Source organism: Pantherophis guttatus, chromosome 16 (genome assembly GCF_059756535.1).
Source record: "Pantherophis guttatus breed Tessera chromosome 16, ASM5975653v1, whole genome shotgun sequence".
Classification (NCBI taxonomy): domain Eukaryota; kingdom Metazoa; phylum Chordata; class Lepidosauria; order Squamata; family Colubridae; genus Pantherophis; species Pantherophis guttatus.
In genome coordinates, this window is record NC_142078.1 from 15,814,941 (window position 1) to 15,827,675 (window position 12,735).

At 47.4% G+C, this 12,735-nt stretch overlaps 1 protein-coding gene across 1 annotated transcript in view; it reads right to left on the reverse strand.

Annotated features, from left to right (window-relative positions):
- Nucleotides 1-11,714, reverse strand: part of CFAP77 (cilia and flagella associated protein 77) — a 48,308-nt gene extending 36,594 nt beyond the window's left edge. Inside the window, exon 1 of the mRNA XM_087879997.1 lies at nt 11,237-11,714. Within this exon, the coding sequence (XP_087736123.1) occupies nt 11,237-11,431 (195 nt within the window). The 5' untranslated portion in view covers nt 11,432-11,714. The remainder of the gene's footprint in view (nt 1-11,236) is intronic.
- Nucleotides 11,715-12,735: the final 1,021 nt, after the last annotated feature.

Below are 12,735 nucleotides of genomic sequence, written 5' to 3' on the forward strand. Positions count from 1 at the left end.
TGAATTTCCAGTGCAGAACTCACACAATTCCCTGCGTGCGGATTTGAGTTTTGTGTGAATTTGCCAGCCGTGGGCTTATTATATCCTGGCTCAGAAAATCACCCTTAAGGATGGGCCCTGGAAAACTTTGAAAACTATTACCCAAGTGTATTTTCTCATGGACAAAAGAAAGAAACGTTTGAATAATTCACTGGAGCATTGCAGCATTATTTACTTCATTTAATTTATGAAAATTATGGATCCCCAACTCCAGCGGGCTTGATGCAAATTTGAATAAAATAGGTCAGAAGATGCAATTCTTCTCCAGATTCCAGTTTTTTTTTTAAATTAGTTTTTCAAAATACAAAGAAAAACACAGAGCCGGGGAGGAAAACGGGAAGGGGAAAATGTGTTGAGTAAAAGGGAAGAAGGAAAAAGCATTGACTTCCAATTCTTTTTAGCCAATAGAATAAGATAACAACATACAGTCTCAACTTTTTCCTTTTACATCATAATATACACGCAAATTCTCGACTTACAGAAGTTCGTTTAGTGACTGTTCAAAATTATAACGGCACTGATGGCGGCTTTTCACACTTACGACCATTACAAGTCATGCGACCAAAATTCAGGCACTTGGCAACGGACTCATATTTGTGACCGTCACGATGTCCGGCGGTTATAAGCGATCCCCCTTATCGCCACCTTCTGATGAGCAAAGTCGACGGGGGAGCCGAATTCACTTAACAACCGTGTTCCTCACCTAACGACCTGAGCGATTCACTTCTAATGGGTGTCAGCAACCCATGGCTCCAGAGCCATATGCGGCTCTTTGGGCCCGCTGCTGTGGCTCCCTGTGCCATCACTGGCTGGTCTCGCCCTCCCCTCCCAGTCACTCCTCGCCTAGCCTTGGAAATCCGAGAGATACAGAGAGAGGGGGAGAGAGAGACATAGAGAGATACAGAGAGAGGGGGAGAGAGGGAGAAGGGGAAGAGAGAGACATAGAGAGATACAGAGAGAGAGGGAGAGACAGAGGGGGAGAGAGAGAGGAAGAGGGGGAGAGAGAGACACAGAGAGATACAGAGAGAGGGAGAGGGTGAAGAGAGAGACATAGATACAGAGAGAGGGGGAGAGAGAGGGAGAGGGGGAAGAGAGAGACATAGATACACAGAGAGAGGGAGAGATAGAGGGGGGAGAGAGAGGAAGAGAGGGAGAGAGAGATACAGAGAGGGGGGAGAGAGAGACATAGAGAGATACAGAGAGAGGGAGAGACAGAGGGGGGAGATAGAGAGGAAGGGGAGAGAGAGATACAGAGAGGGGGAAAAGAGAGACATAGAGAGATACAGAGAGGGGGGAGAGAGGGAGAAGGGGAAGAGAGAGACATAGAGAGATACAGAGAGAGAGGGAGAGACAGAGGGGGGAGAGAGAGAGGAAGAGGGGGAGAGAGAGACACAGAGAGATACAGAGAGAGGGAGAGGGGGAAGAGAGAGACATAGATACACAGAGAGAGGGAGAGATAGAGGGGGGAGAGAGAGAGGAAGAGAGGGAGAGAGAGATACAGAGAGGGGGGAGAGAGAGACATAGAGAGATACAGAGAGAGGGAGAGACAGAGGGGGGAGATAGAGAGGAAGGGGAGAGAGAGATACAGAGAGGGGGAAAAGAGAGACATAGAGAGATACAGAGAGGGGGAGAGAGGGAGGGGGAAGAGAGACATAGAGAGATACAGAGAGAGAGGGAGAGACAGAGGGGGAAGATAGAGAGGAAGGGGAGAGAGAGATACAGAGAGGGGGGAAAGAGAGACATAGAGAGATACAGAGAGGGGGAGAGAGGGAGAGGGGGAAGAGAGACATAGAGAGATACAGAGAGAAGGGGAGACGGGGGAGAGATAGAGAAAGAGGGGGAGAGAGAGATACAGAGAGGGGGGAGAGAAAGACAGAGAGATACAGAGAGAGACATAGAGAGATACAGAGAGAAGGGGAGACGGGGGAGAGATAGAGAAAGAGGGGGAGAGAGAGATACAGAGAGGGGGGAGAGAAAGACAGAGAGATACAGAGAGAGACATAGAGAGATACAGAGAGAAGGGGAGACGGGGGAGAGATAGAGGAAGAGGGGGAGAGAGAGATACAGAGAGGGGGGAGAGAAAGACATAGAGAGATACAGAGAGAGACATAGAGAGATACAGAGAGAGAGATACAGAGAGAGAGGGGGAGAGAGAGAGGGAGGGAGAAAGAGAGAAAAGGGTTTTGTGGTTCCCGGTGTTTTTTAACAACCGGTTCTCTGCCCTAATGACGGGCTGGGTAGGCACGACTGACCGGGAGTGAATGACGTGGAGTTGACCATGCCCACCCAGGTTTTGTGGCTCCCGGAGTTTTTTTTTCCTGTGGGAAACGGGTCCAAATGGCTCTTTGAGTGTTTAAGGTTGCAGACCCCTGACTTATAACAACGGTGGCAAGGAAGGTCATGCGAATGGGTCGAAACTCGCTTGAAACCCCCCCCATCCCGCTTAGCGACGGAACTTTCCGGCTCAATTGTGGCCGTAAATCGAGGACTACGGCGAGCCGGGCCTACTCCATCCTATCGCCTATTATGGCGTGCAAGTGACTCCTTTGCCTATTAAAATTGCTGATTGAAGACCGTTAGCTGTTTATCGGCTCCAAATTATATTTCCGATCTCCCCGGAGGGCTCCGTCTGGCTGAATAGAAAACGGCACGCAACGCGCACGCAAACCCACAAGTTGTCGACAATCTAGTTAGCAGCGAGAGCCGAGATTTCCCAAATACAAATTGCACTTTCCCCCGTTTCCCACCGGTATCACGCTTCTTTGTTCTGCTCAGAAAAATTAACCTCAATCTTGGCTCCAGGTCCCCACATTGATTATCATAGTCATTTAAATACTGTAATCTCATTTTATTTTATTTTTTTGACATCAGGGGAAAGAGAGCGAAAAGTGTGTGTGTGGGGGGGGGACACACGAATTAGAAAGAAAATCTGGAGGGAGCGAAGGACGGAAAGGAAAAGAGGGGGGAAAAAGAGGAAAAGAAAAAAGGAAAAGGAAAAGAAAGAGAGAGAGAGAGAGAGAGAGCAAAGGGTGGAATGAGGAGGGGGCAAAAGAGAAAGGGGAGAAGAAGAAGAAGAAGAAGGAGGAGGAGGAGGAGGAGGAGGAGGAGGAGAAGAAGAAGAAGGGGAAGGAGGAGGAGGAGAAGAAGAAGGAGAAGAAGAAGAAGAAGAAGAAGGAGGAGGAGGAGGAGGAGGAGGAGGAGGAGGAGGAGGAGGAGGAGGAGGAGGAGGAGGAGAAGAAGAAGAAGAAGAAGAAGAAGAAGAAGAAGAAGAAGAAGAAGAAGAAGAAGAAGAAGAAGAAGAAGAAACCCACCCCAGAATAAATTAACTCACAAAAAAAGGAAAAGCGGGGGAAACCTATTTCAAGATCTTTCCACTTGATTGCAAAAGTTGATGAAGTTTAAATGAAGCAGAATTAGGCTGAGCGATGTCCCAAATTGACTGGTGGGGGGGTGGGGGGTGGGGGGGCGTGCGAAGGATGCAGCCTTCAATCCGCTCTCTTCTTTTCTCTCTCTCTTTCTCTCTCTCTTTTTCCAGAGGTGGCGGCCCGAAAAGCCTAAATGGTATAATCTCCAATCTAACCTCGAGAATGACAAGAGCGAATAATGAAGGAGGCAGGCAGGGGCCGATTGTGGTGTTGCTTTAAAAGAAATTAATCCTTTTCGCGAAGGATTTCGGCTTTGATGCCTATTGATGCCCGGGCTTCAACCTTATCTAAATGCTAACTAACGAGAAATACGCTGTTCTTTTCATGGGCCAAAGGCTAATCTGATAATAACTATTTTATCCGTTGGGTTCATCCGCTCCAATGATCTCTGATTCCCAGAGATGGACCTCCATCTACTATTTGTCTCCTCTTCGATCTCTCCTTTCTTTCTTTCTTTCTTTCTTTCTTTCTTTCTTTCTTTCTTTCTTTCTTTCTTTCTTTCTCTATCTCTCCCTCTCCCCCTTCCTCTCCCTCTCTCTCTCTCTCACTCTTCCTTCTCTCCCTCTCCCTCTCTTTCTCTCTCCCCCCTCCCTCCCTTTGTCTCTCCCTCTCTCTTTCTCTCTCCCTCTCTCTCCCTTTCTCTCTCTCTCTCTCTCTCCCTCCTCTCTCTCCCTCTTTCTCTCTCTCTCTCCCTCTCTCTTTCTCTCTCTCTCATTCTCCCTCTCTCTATCGTCTCTCCCTTTCTCTTTCTCTCTCTTCCTTTACCCCTCTCTCCCTCTCTCTTTCTCTCTCTCTCCCTCTCTCTATCGTCTCTCTCCCTCTCCCTTTCTCTTTCTCTCTCTCCCTTTACCCCGCTCTCCCTCTCTCTCTCCCTCTCTCTCTCTCCCTCTCCCTCTCTTTCTCTCTCTCTCTCATTCTCTTTCTCTCTCTCCCTCTCTCTCTATCGTCTCTCTCTCCCTTTCTCTTTCTCCCCCCTCCCTCCCTCTCTTTGTCTCTCCCTCTCTCTCTCTCTCTCCCTCTCTCTCACCCTCTCCCTCTCTATCGTCTCTCTCTTTCTCTCTTTCTCCCTCTCTCTTTCTCTCTCTCTCCTTCTCCCTCTCTCTATCGTCTCTCTCCCTCTCCCTTTCTCTTTCTCTTTCTCTCTCTTCCTTTACCCCTCTCTCTCCCTCTCTCTTTCTCCCTCTTTCTCTCTCTCTCACTCTATCGTCTCTCTCCCTCTCCCTTTCTCTTTCTCTCTCTCCCTTTACCCCTCTCTCCCCCTCTCTCTCTCTCCCTCTCTCTTTCTCCCTCTCTCTCACCCGGTCATTAGGCAGATCATATTAGTGGTCTGCGGGATTTAAAATTATGAATAATGAACCCTGAGGTCTGAAAGGTTGGGGACCCCTGGATTAAGGCACTGGGGGCTGAACCCTATGATGAACAAATTGAATTGCTTATACCTAGCCTATCGAAGAGAAAGATTAGGGGTGGCATGATAACTGCCTTCCAATGTTTCCAAGAGCCGCGGTGGCGCAGTGGTTAGAATGCGGCACTGCAGACAAACTCTGCCGACTGTCGGCAGTTGGGTCCTGACTGGCTCAAAGTTGATTCAGCCTTCCACCTTTCCGTGGTCGGTAAAATGAGGGCCCAGATTGTTGGGGGCAAGAGGCTGACTCTGTAAATCACTTAGAGAGGGCTGCAAAGCACTGTAAAGTGGTACATAAGTCTAAGGGCTATTGTTATTCCTTCCTTCCTTCCTTCCTTCCTTCCTTCCTTCCTTCCTTCCTTCCTTCCTTCCTTCCTTCCTTCCTTCCTTCCTTGGTGTACAGGCTAATTCTGCTGACTGCCAGCAGTTCGATTCTCACCGGCTCAAGGTTGACTCAGCCTTCCGTCCTTTCGAGGTGGGTAAAATGAGGACCCAGATTGTTGGGGGCAACAGGCTGACTCTGTAAACTGCTTAGAGAAGGTTGTAAAGCACTGTGAAGTGGTACATAAGTCTAAGGGCTATTGTTATTCCTTCCTTCCTTCCTTCCTTCCTTCCTTCCTTCCTTCCTTCCTTCCTTCTTCCTTCCTTCCTTCCTTCCTTCCTTCCTTCTTTCCTTCCTTCCTTCCTTCCTTCCTTCCTTCCTTCCTTCCTTGGTGTACAGGCTAATTCTGCCAACTGCCAGCAGTTCGATTCTCACCGGCTCAAGGTTGACTCAGCCTTCCGTCCTTTCGAGGCGGGTAAAATGAGGACCCAGATTGTTGGGGGCAACAGGCTGACTCTGTAAACTGCTTAGACAGGGCTGTAAAAAGTACTATGAAGCAGTATATATACGTCTAAGGGCTATTGCTATTTGAGGGGCTGTCACAGAGAAGAAGGACAAGAAGTAAGGGGTGGAAGCTCATAAAAAACCCACCTAGAACTAAGGAGGAATTTCCTGGCAGTGAGAAAGAATTAATCAGTGGAATAGCTACAACGGTTGCAGGAATTGGGTATGTCTAGTCTAGTCAAAAGAAGGACTAGGGGCGAGATGATAGCAGTCTTCCAATATTTGAGGGGCTGCCACAAAGAAGAGGAGGTCAACTTATTTTCCAAAACACCAGAAGGCAAGAGGAGAAACAATGGAAGGAGAGAAGCAACCTGGAATTAAGGAGAAACTTCCTAACGGTGAGAACGATTCACCAGTGGAACAGCTTGCCACTAGAAGTTATGGGTGCTCCATCACCGTCGCTTTTCAACAAGAGTCTGGATAGCCACTTGTCCAGAATAGCTTGAGCAAGGCCATTGGACTAGAAAACCTCCGAGGTCCTTTGCAACCCAATGAGTCTATATTTTGGGACTATGTTCTATATTTATTTATTTTATTTTATGGTTTCCCCTTTTGGTGGAGTGATCAGAGAGGCTGTCCCCCACATCTGCCCCCCCAGAAAGGAGAAGGGCAGGAAAGAAGGAAGAGCCAATGGAGAGCTCGCGATGTGCACTTGAAAAATCCAGATGTGCAGAAGAAGCTAAGATGGGCTAAGTTGGACTTGAGGCAATTTAGGAGACGTGGTGAATGCCGTGTTCACTTTTGCACATGGGGTGAAATAAGGAACCCCAGAATCTTCGGCTTTAGCATGGTGGATCATGGGGAAAAAAGAGCAATTCGGTTTTATGAACCTCAAGGGTTAGAATTTTTAAGGTGTTGCGGAAACCCAGAATTTCAAGTTTCTGGAGATCTTTGAGTATTAAAAAGAGAGTCACCAGGCCCAGATTTCACAACTTTGGCGCTAAGCTGCTGATTTATCACCCTTTTATGCCACAGAAACACAACAATTGTTTAAATCATCGGGAAGCAGGAATCAATTTTTCCACCGGACCTCGGTTTCATCCATCCCAATTTTGTGGATGAAGCGGCTGTCCACAATACCAAATACGATTTTTTACTGGCTGATCTGAAATGGAATTTTCTGTATGACATTAAGAATAACTTTCTTGTCGCTGGTAATGGGGGAAGGAATTGATTTAATTTGCCTCGGCAAGCCAACCCGTCCTCAAAAACACGTTGCCCTTCTCCCAATTTGGAAATCTCTGTGTAGGTGCGGGGCGGGGGATAAATTTTCACGCTGGGAATAATTCATGGCATCAGAGATCCTGCCTGCCCCCCTGCCCCGGCTTTCGTTTGGGGAATGGGAAACAGAAATATTGTGGATTAAGCAAAAGAGCAAATTAAAAAGTGATGGCAAATGGTACATTAGGAAGGAAGGAAGGAAGGAAGGAAGGAAGGAAGGAAGGAAGGAAGGAAGGAAGAGAAAAGGAAGGGAGGGAGGAAGGAAGGAAGGAAAGGGGAGGAAAGGGAGAGAGGGAGGAAGGAAGGAAAGGGGAGAAGAAGAGAAGGAGGGAGGGAGGGAGGAAGGGAGAAAAGGAAGGGAGGGAGGAAGGAAGGAAAGAAGGGAGGGAGGAGGGAGAGAGAAAAGGAAGGAACGAAAGAAGAAAAGAAGTAAGGAGAGGGGAGAGAGAAAAGGGAGGGAGGGAAGGAGGGAGGAGAGGGGAAATAGAAAAGGAAGGGGGGAGGGATGAAGGAAAGAAGAAGAGTGAAATGGAAGGAAGGAAAGAAGGAAGGGGGAGGAGAGGAGAAGAGAGAGGAAGGGAAGGGTAGGGAGATAAGATTAGAGACAAAAAGGGAAAGAAAAGAAAAGAGAAAGAAAGAAAAAAAAAGAAAGAAAGAAAGAAAGAAAGAAAGAAAGAAAGAAAGAAAGAAAAGAAAAATATTTAAAGCAAATGTAACCAATTCCAAAGCTATACACTAGATCAGGAAGTTCAAAATAATTCTTAAACCTTTTTTTTTCCACCCAAGCCCCCTTGCCTGAATATTTATGGAACAGTATATATTATTCCCCAACACCGATGGATATTATAGATGTGTCCATATAATAGCTTGATTTTAGGAAGTCTTCGCTTTTAGCTACCCCCGCCCCCCACCCCGAATAAATATTTAGAAGATTGCTCCCCCCCCTGCAGCCCCTGAAGACTCCAGTTAGTGCAATAACTTATATTTTAATTTCTCAGGAGGAAATGAGATTACTGAACACAAGGCAAACACCCAACAAAGTTGATTAAAATACTGTCTTCTCCTAGCCTTTTCTCTTGGCCCAATTCTCCTTTTGGAAGAGGAGCCCCTGGCCCATCAATCAAAAGCCAAAGGTGGGGGGGCTGTTGTCCCCCCCCCAAAAAAAAGACGCCCCCTCCCGTTTGGAGCAACTTCTATCTGAAAGATCCCCCAGTAAAAAAAAAAAATTGGTTAGAAAAAGAAAAGTGGGGAGAGCCTGCCCTCTCGTGGCCAGAGAAGAAAAGTGCAACAACATATTACACTGCATGCGTTTTAAGGATTCCCAAAACGAGATTTTTCACTCCATAGGTGACATTTTTCGTGGGAGAAATTCCCATCAAAAGCTCTATTTTTTTTCCCTAGAAAGAGAGGATGTCCTAAATGAAATTGTACCTTTCCCTAAGTGAGAATTTGCCTGTCTGATTCACTTTTAAGGGAAATTGGAACCCCCCCCCCCGTGCGCGCGCCGTTGTGGATCATGGTTTTAAGAGGAAATATTTTATTTTCAAATGATGTCGTAAACTGTTTTACCATGTTTACGTCATAATATGTTTTATAACAGCTGCCGAATTTCAATTCCCGTTCAGAGTTACTACGGCACTGAAAAAAGTGACTTAGGATGACCGTTTTTCACACTTATAACCGTTGCAGCGTTCCCATGATCCCACGATCAAAATTCAGACGCTTGGCAATCGATTCGTATTTATGACGGTGGCCGTGTCCCCGGGTCACGTGATCCCCCTTTTACGACCTTCTAACGATGTCCACAGGGAAGCCAGATTCACTTAACAACCGTGGCGAGAAAGGTCGAAAAATGGGGCAAAACTCACTTAATAAATGTCTCGCTTAGCGATGGAAATGTTGGGCTCGGTTGTGGTCGTAAGTGGAGGACTACCTGAACAGTATGCTTTAAGAACCAAGATTCCTGCAACTCCATGTGTAACGTGCCCTTACAGTACTATGTATAGCAGTTTTGATGATTAGAAAGGTAAAATATGGGAAGAATTATGGTGTAATCTTTCAAGAGGGAGAGGTGATAATTTTTTGTGTAACTATTGTAAAGTTAGTCCTTTTCCCCTTCTTTTTCTTTCTTTTTAACCTATTCGTCCTTTTTCCCTTCTTTTTCTTTCTTTTTAACCTATTCGTCCTTTTTCTTTGCTCTTTTCTCTTTCTTAAATCTGCCTTTACTATTAACATTCTCCAATACCAATGATTCGGTCAAAGACAATTGTTACAGAATTTGGCACAACCTGCCCCCCCAAAAAACCCACCCACCCATCTTCCCTTCGCTGTGTCAAGGCACGTTTTCCCCACTTCTGCCTTCCAAAGGCATGTGGGAGCATGGTACCCAGAATTCCCCATGAGCATCCTGCTGGGAATTCTGGGAGCTGTAGTCCCAACAGGGTCTACAGAAGAGGTTGGGATCAGCTGTTCCAAGCAGCAGGCAAAAGATTGCAGCATTCTGTGCTGCCCTCTAGTGTTCAAACAAGGGAATCAAATCCCATCCACCCCTTTCAAAGCTTGCGTTTTAATCTGGGGCTGAAAATTCATTGCAACTTTTTAAAGTTGATTGTTTTGCTCCCGTTGGGCCTTGGGGACTACCTCTCCCATCATCCCATTAATGCTGGCTAGAGGGCATGGGAGGGCAGAGACTGCCTCGGATTGGAAGGCCTCTGTTCCCCAGCTTTAGAACTCGTAACGCGCGCCGCGTCTTCAAAACACAATTATGACAATTTGGGAGAATGTGTCGTTTGGTGAGAGGGCAGCATTCTGAGCAATACAGTTTCCTTAGTCCTTCCTCCCTCCCTTCTCCCTTCTCCCTTTCTCCTTCTCCCTCCCTCCCTTCCTTCGTATTTCCTTCTTCCCATGAGTCTCCCCTTCCTTCTTTCCCCCTTTCTAATTCTCCTTCCTTCCTTCCCTTCTTCCCTTCCCTCCCTTTTCCTTCTTTCCTTCATTCCTCTTTCCTTCTTTCCTCATCCCTCCCCTTCCTTCCTTCCTCCCTTCTCCTTCCTTCCCTCCCTCCCTCCTTCTCCCTTTCTCATTCTCTCTCCCTTCGCATTTCCTTCTTCCCATGCATCTCATCTTCCTTTTTTTCCCCTTTCTAATTCTCCTTCCTTCCTTCCCTTCTTCTCTTCCCTCCCTTTTCCTTCTTTCCTTCATTCCTCTTTCCTTCTTTCCTCATCCCTCCCCTTCCTTCCTTCCTCCCTTCTCCTTCCTTCCCTCCCTCCCTCCTTCTCCCTTTCTTTCTCCCTCCCTCCCTTCCTTCACGGTTCCTTCTTCCTGTGCGTCTCACCTTCCTTCTTTTCCCCTTTCTAATTCTTCTTCCTTTCCTTCTTCCCTCTCCTCCCCTCCCTTTGTTTTCTTTCCTCATCCCTCCTGTTCCTTCCTTTTTCCCTCCCTCCCCCTCTTCTCCTTCCTTCCTCCCTCCCCCTTCCTCCCTTCCTTCGTATTTCCTTCTTTCCATGAGTCTCACCTTCCTTCTTTTCCCTTTCTAATTCTCCTTCCTTCCTTCCCTTCTTCTCTTCTCTTCCCTCCCTTTTCCTTCTTTCCTTTATCCCTCTTTCCTTCTTTCCTCATCCCTCCTTCCCCTTCCTTCCTTCCTTCCTCCATCCCTTCTCCTTCCTTCCTTCCTTCCTCCCTCCCTCCTTCTCCCTTTCTCATTCTCTCTCCCTTCGCATTTCCTTCTTCCCATGCATCTCATCTTCCTTTTTTCCCCCTTTCTAATTCTCCTTCCTTTCGTTCTTCCCTTCCCTCCCTTTGCCTTCTTTCCTCATCCCTTCCCTTCCTTCCTTTCCTCCCTCCCTCCCTTCTTTTTCCTTCATCTCAAAATTATGCATCTCAAAATTATAGAATTGTTGGACTCCTTCCTTCCTTCCTTCCTTCCTTCCTCCCTTTTTCTCTCCTTCCTCCCCTATGTCCTTCCTTTTCTTTTCTTTTCCTTTCCTTTCCTTCCTTCCTTCCTTCCTTTTTCTTTCCTTACTCTCCTATGTCTTTCCTTCTTTCCTCTTTTTCTTTCTTTCCTTCTTTCGTTCCTTCCTCTTTTTCTTTCCTTCCTCCCCTATGTCCTTCCTTCTTCCCTCTATTTCTTTTTTCCTTCTTTCCTTCCTTCCTCTTTTTCTTTCCTCCCTCCCTCATGTCCTTCCTTCTATCCTTCCTCTTTTCCTCTCTTTTTCCTTCCTTCCTCTTTTCCTCTCTTTTTCCTTCCTTCCTTCCTTCTCTCACCTTGGCAATGAGGTGGTTCTGCAGCATGCTTTCCCTGGCCACCCCGAGCCGCTCATTCTCGCAGCCTGGGTACAGCTCCGCCAGGGTCATGGGGCGCCGGGGCGGTGGGCAGATCTGGCTGACGCTGCGCCGGCGGGGTAGGCCCACTTTGGGGGGGCCATTCTTGATCCCGGTGGGGGCGGCCACGGCAGCCATGCCCTGCTGCTCTCCAGGTGTCTCCTTTGCAAGCCAGAGAGATGCTCCTGGGTCCCAACTCCTGAGGAATGTACCACTTGCAGGGAGAGGAGGGGGGCCTGGCAAGGACTGATATGGGGAGCAGAGAGAAGGGAGACCGGCCCCCCGTCTCAGCCTGGCAGGACCCCTTCGAAGGGAGAGACAGACAGTTGGGAAAATTCATCCGGTCCACAAATTTAGTTGCATCATGTCCTTCGGATCCAGACTCCCCACCTCCCCAAGGAATGGAGAGGCTGGTTGTTATGGCAACCAGAATGCTAACAAACTTCTGATAGCAACCTCCATCCAACTGAAAATGCACAAAAGCATCTTGGCTACCAGCATTGCCAGCCAATCGCAAGGCTTGTAAATAGAATTAACTCTGGATTTGCCTCGCTTGCTTTGGAGCAAGAGGCCAGCTTGTCTATCTGGGGTGCCCTTCCTTTTTTTGGGGGGGGAAAAAGCATGCAATGATTAGAACGTACTGTCCTTCCTTTTTTTTCCCCCCCTTGCATGATGAGGAGTAGCTCCACTTAATCGAGTTTGCACTTTTTCTAAATGGGGTGGCGCCTTATCTAAGTATATATGTATGTATATAACTTTTATTTGCGGTCACAGACCAAAATACTAATATAATTTCAAAAGAACATGGGGAAAGTAACATCAACCTTATCTAAGTAAATTAAGTATATAATTGCTTAACGCATTGTAAGCCGCCCTGAGTCTCCGGAGAAGGGCGGCATATAAATTAAAAGCAAAAAAAAAAAAAAAAGCAAAAATAAAATAATAAATGTGGATGCCCCATTTGTTGTTTTGGAAGGCAAAGTGGGGAGCAAATCTAATGCTCCTTCCTCGTTCTCTTTTCCCCAACCAAATGCAACCCTATGAGGTTGGTTGGGCAGGACTAGAACTCGCCGTCTCCTGGTGATTGGCGCAGTCACCCCGCCAGCTTTCATGCCTAAGGCAGGACTAGAACTCACCGTCTCCTGGTGATTGGCGCAGTCACCCCGCCAGCTTTCACGCCTAAGGCAGGACTAGAACTCACCGACTTCTCATGATTGGTGCAGTCACCCAGCCAGCTTTCACGCCTAAGGCAGGACTAGAATTCGCCGCCTTCTTGTGATTGGTGCAGTCACCCCGCCAGCTTTCACGCCTAAGGCAGGACTAGAACTCCCAGTCTCCTGGTGATTGGCGCAGTCACCCTGCCACCTTGCTCACACAGCAAATACCGTTTGAGTTTCCAAACACCCCTCAACTCTCTCACACACTGACAGGATGCTAACCAG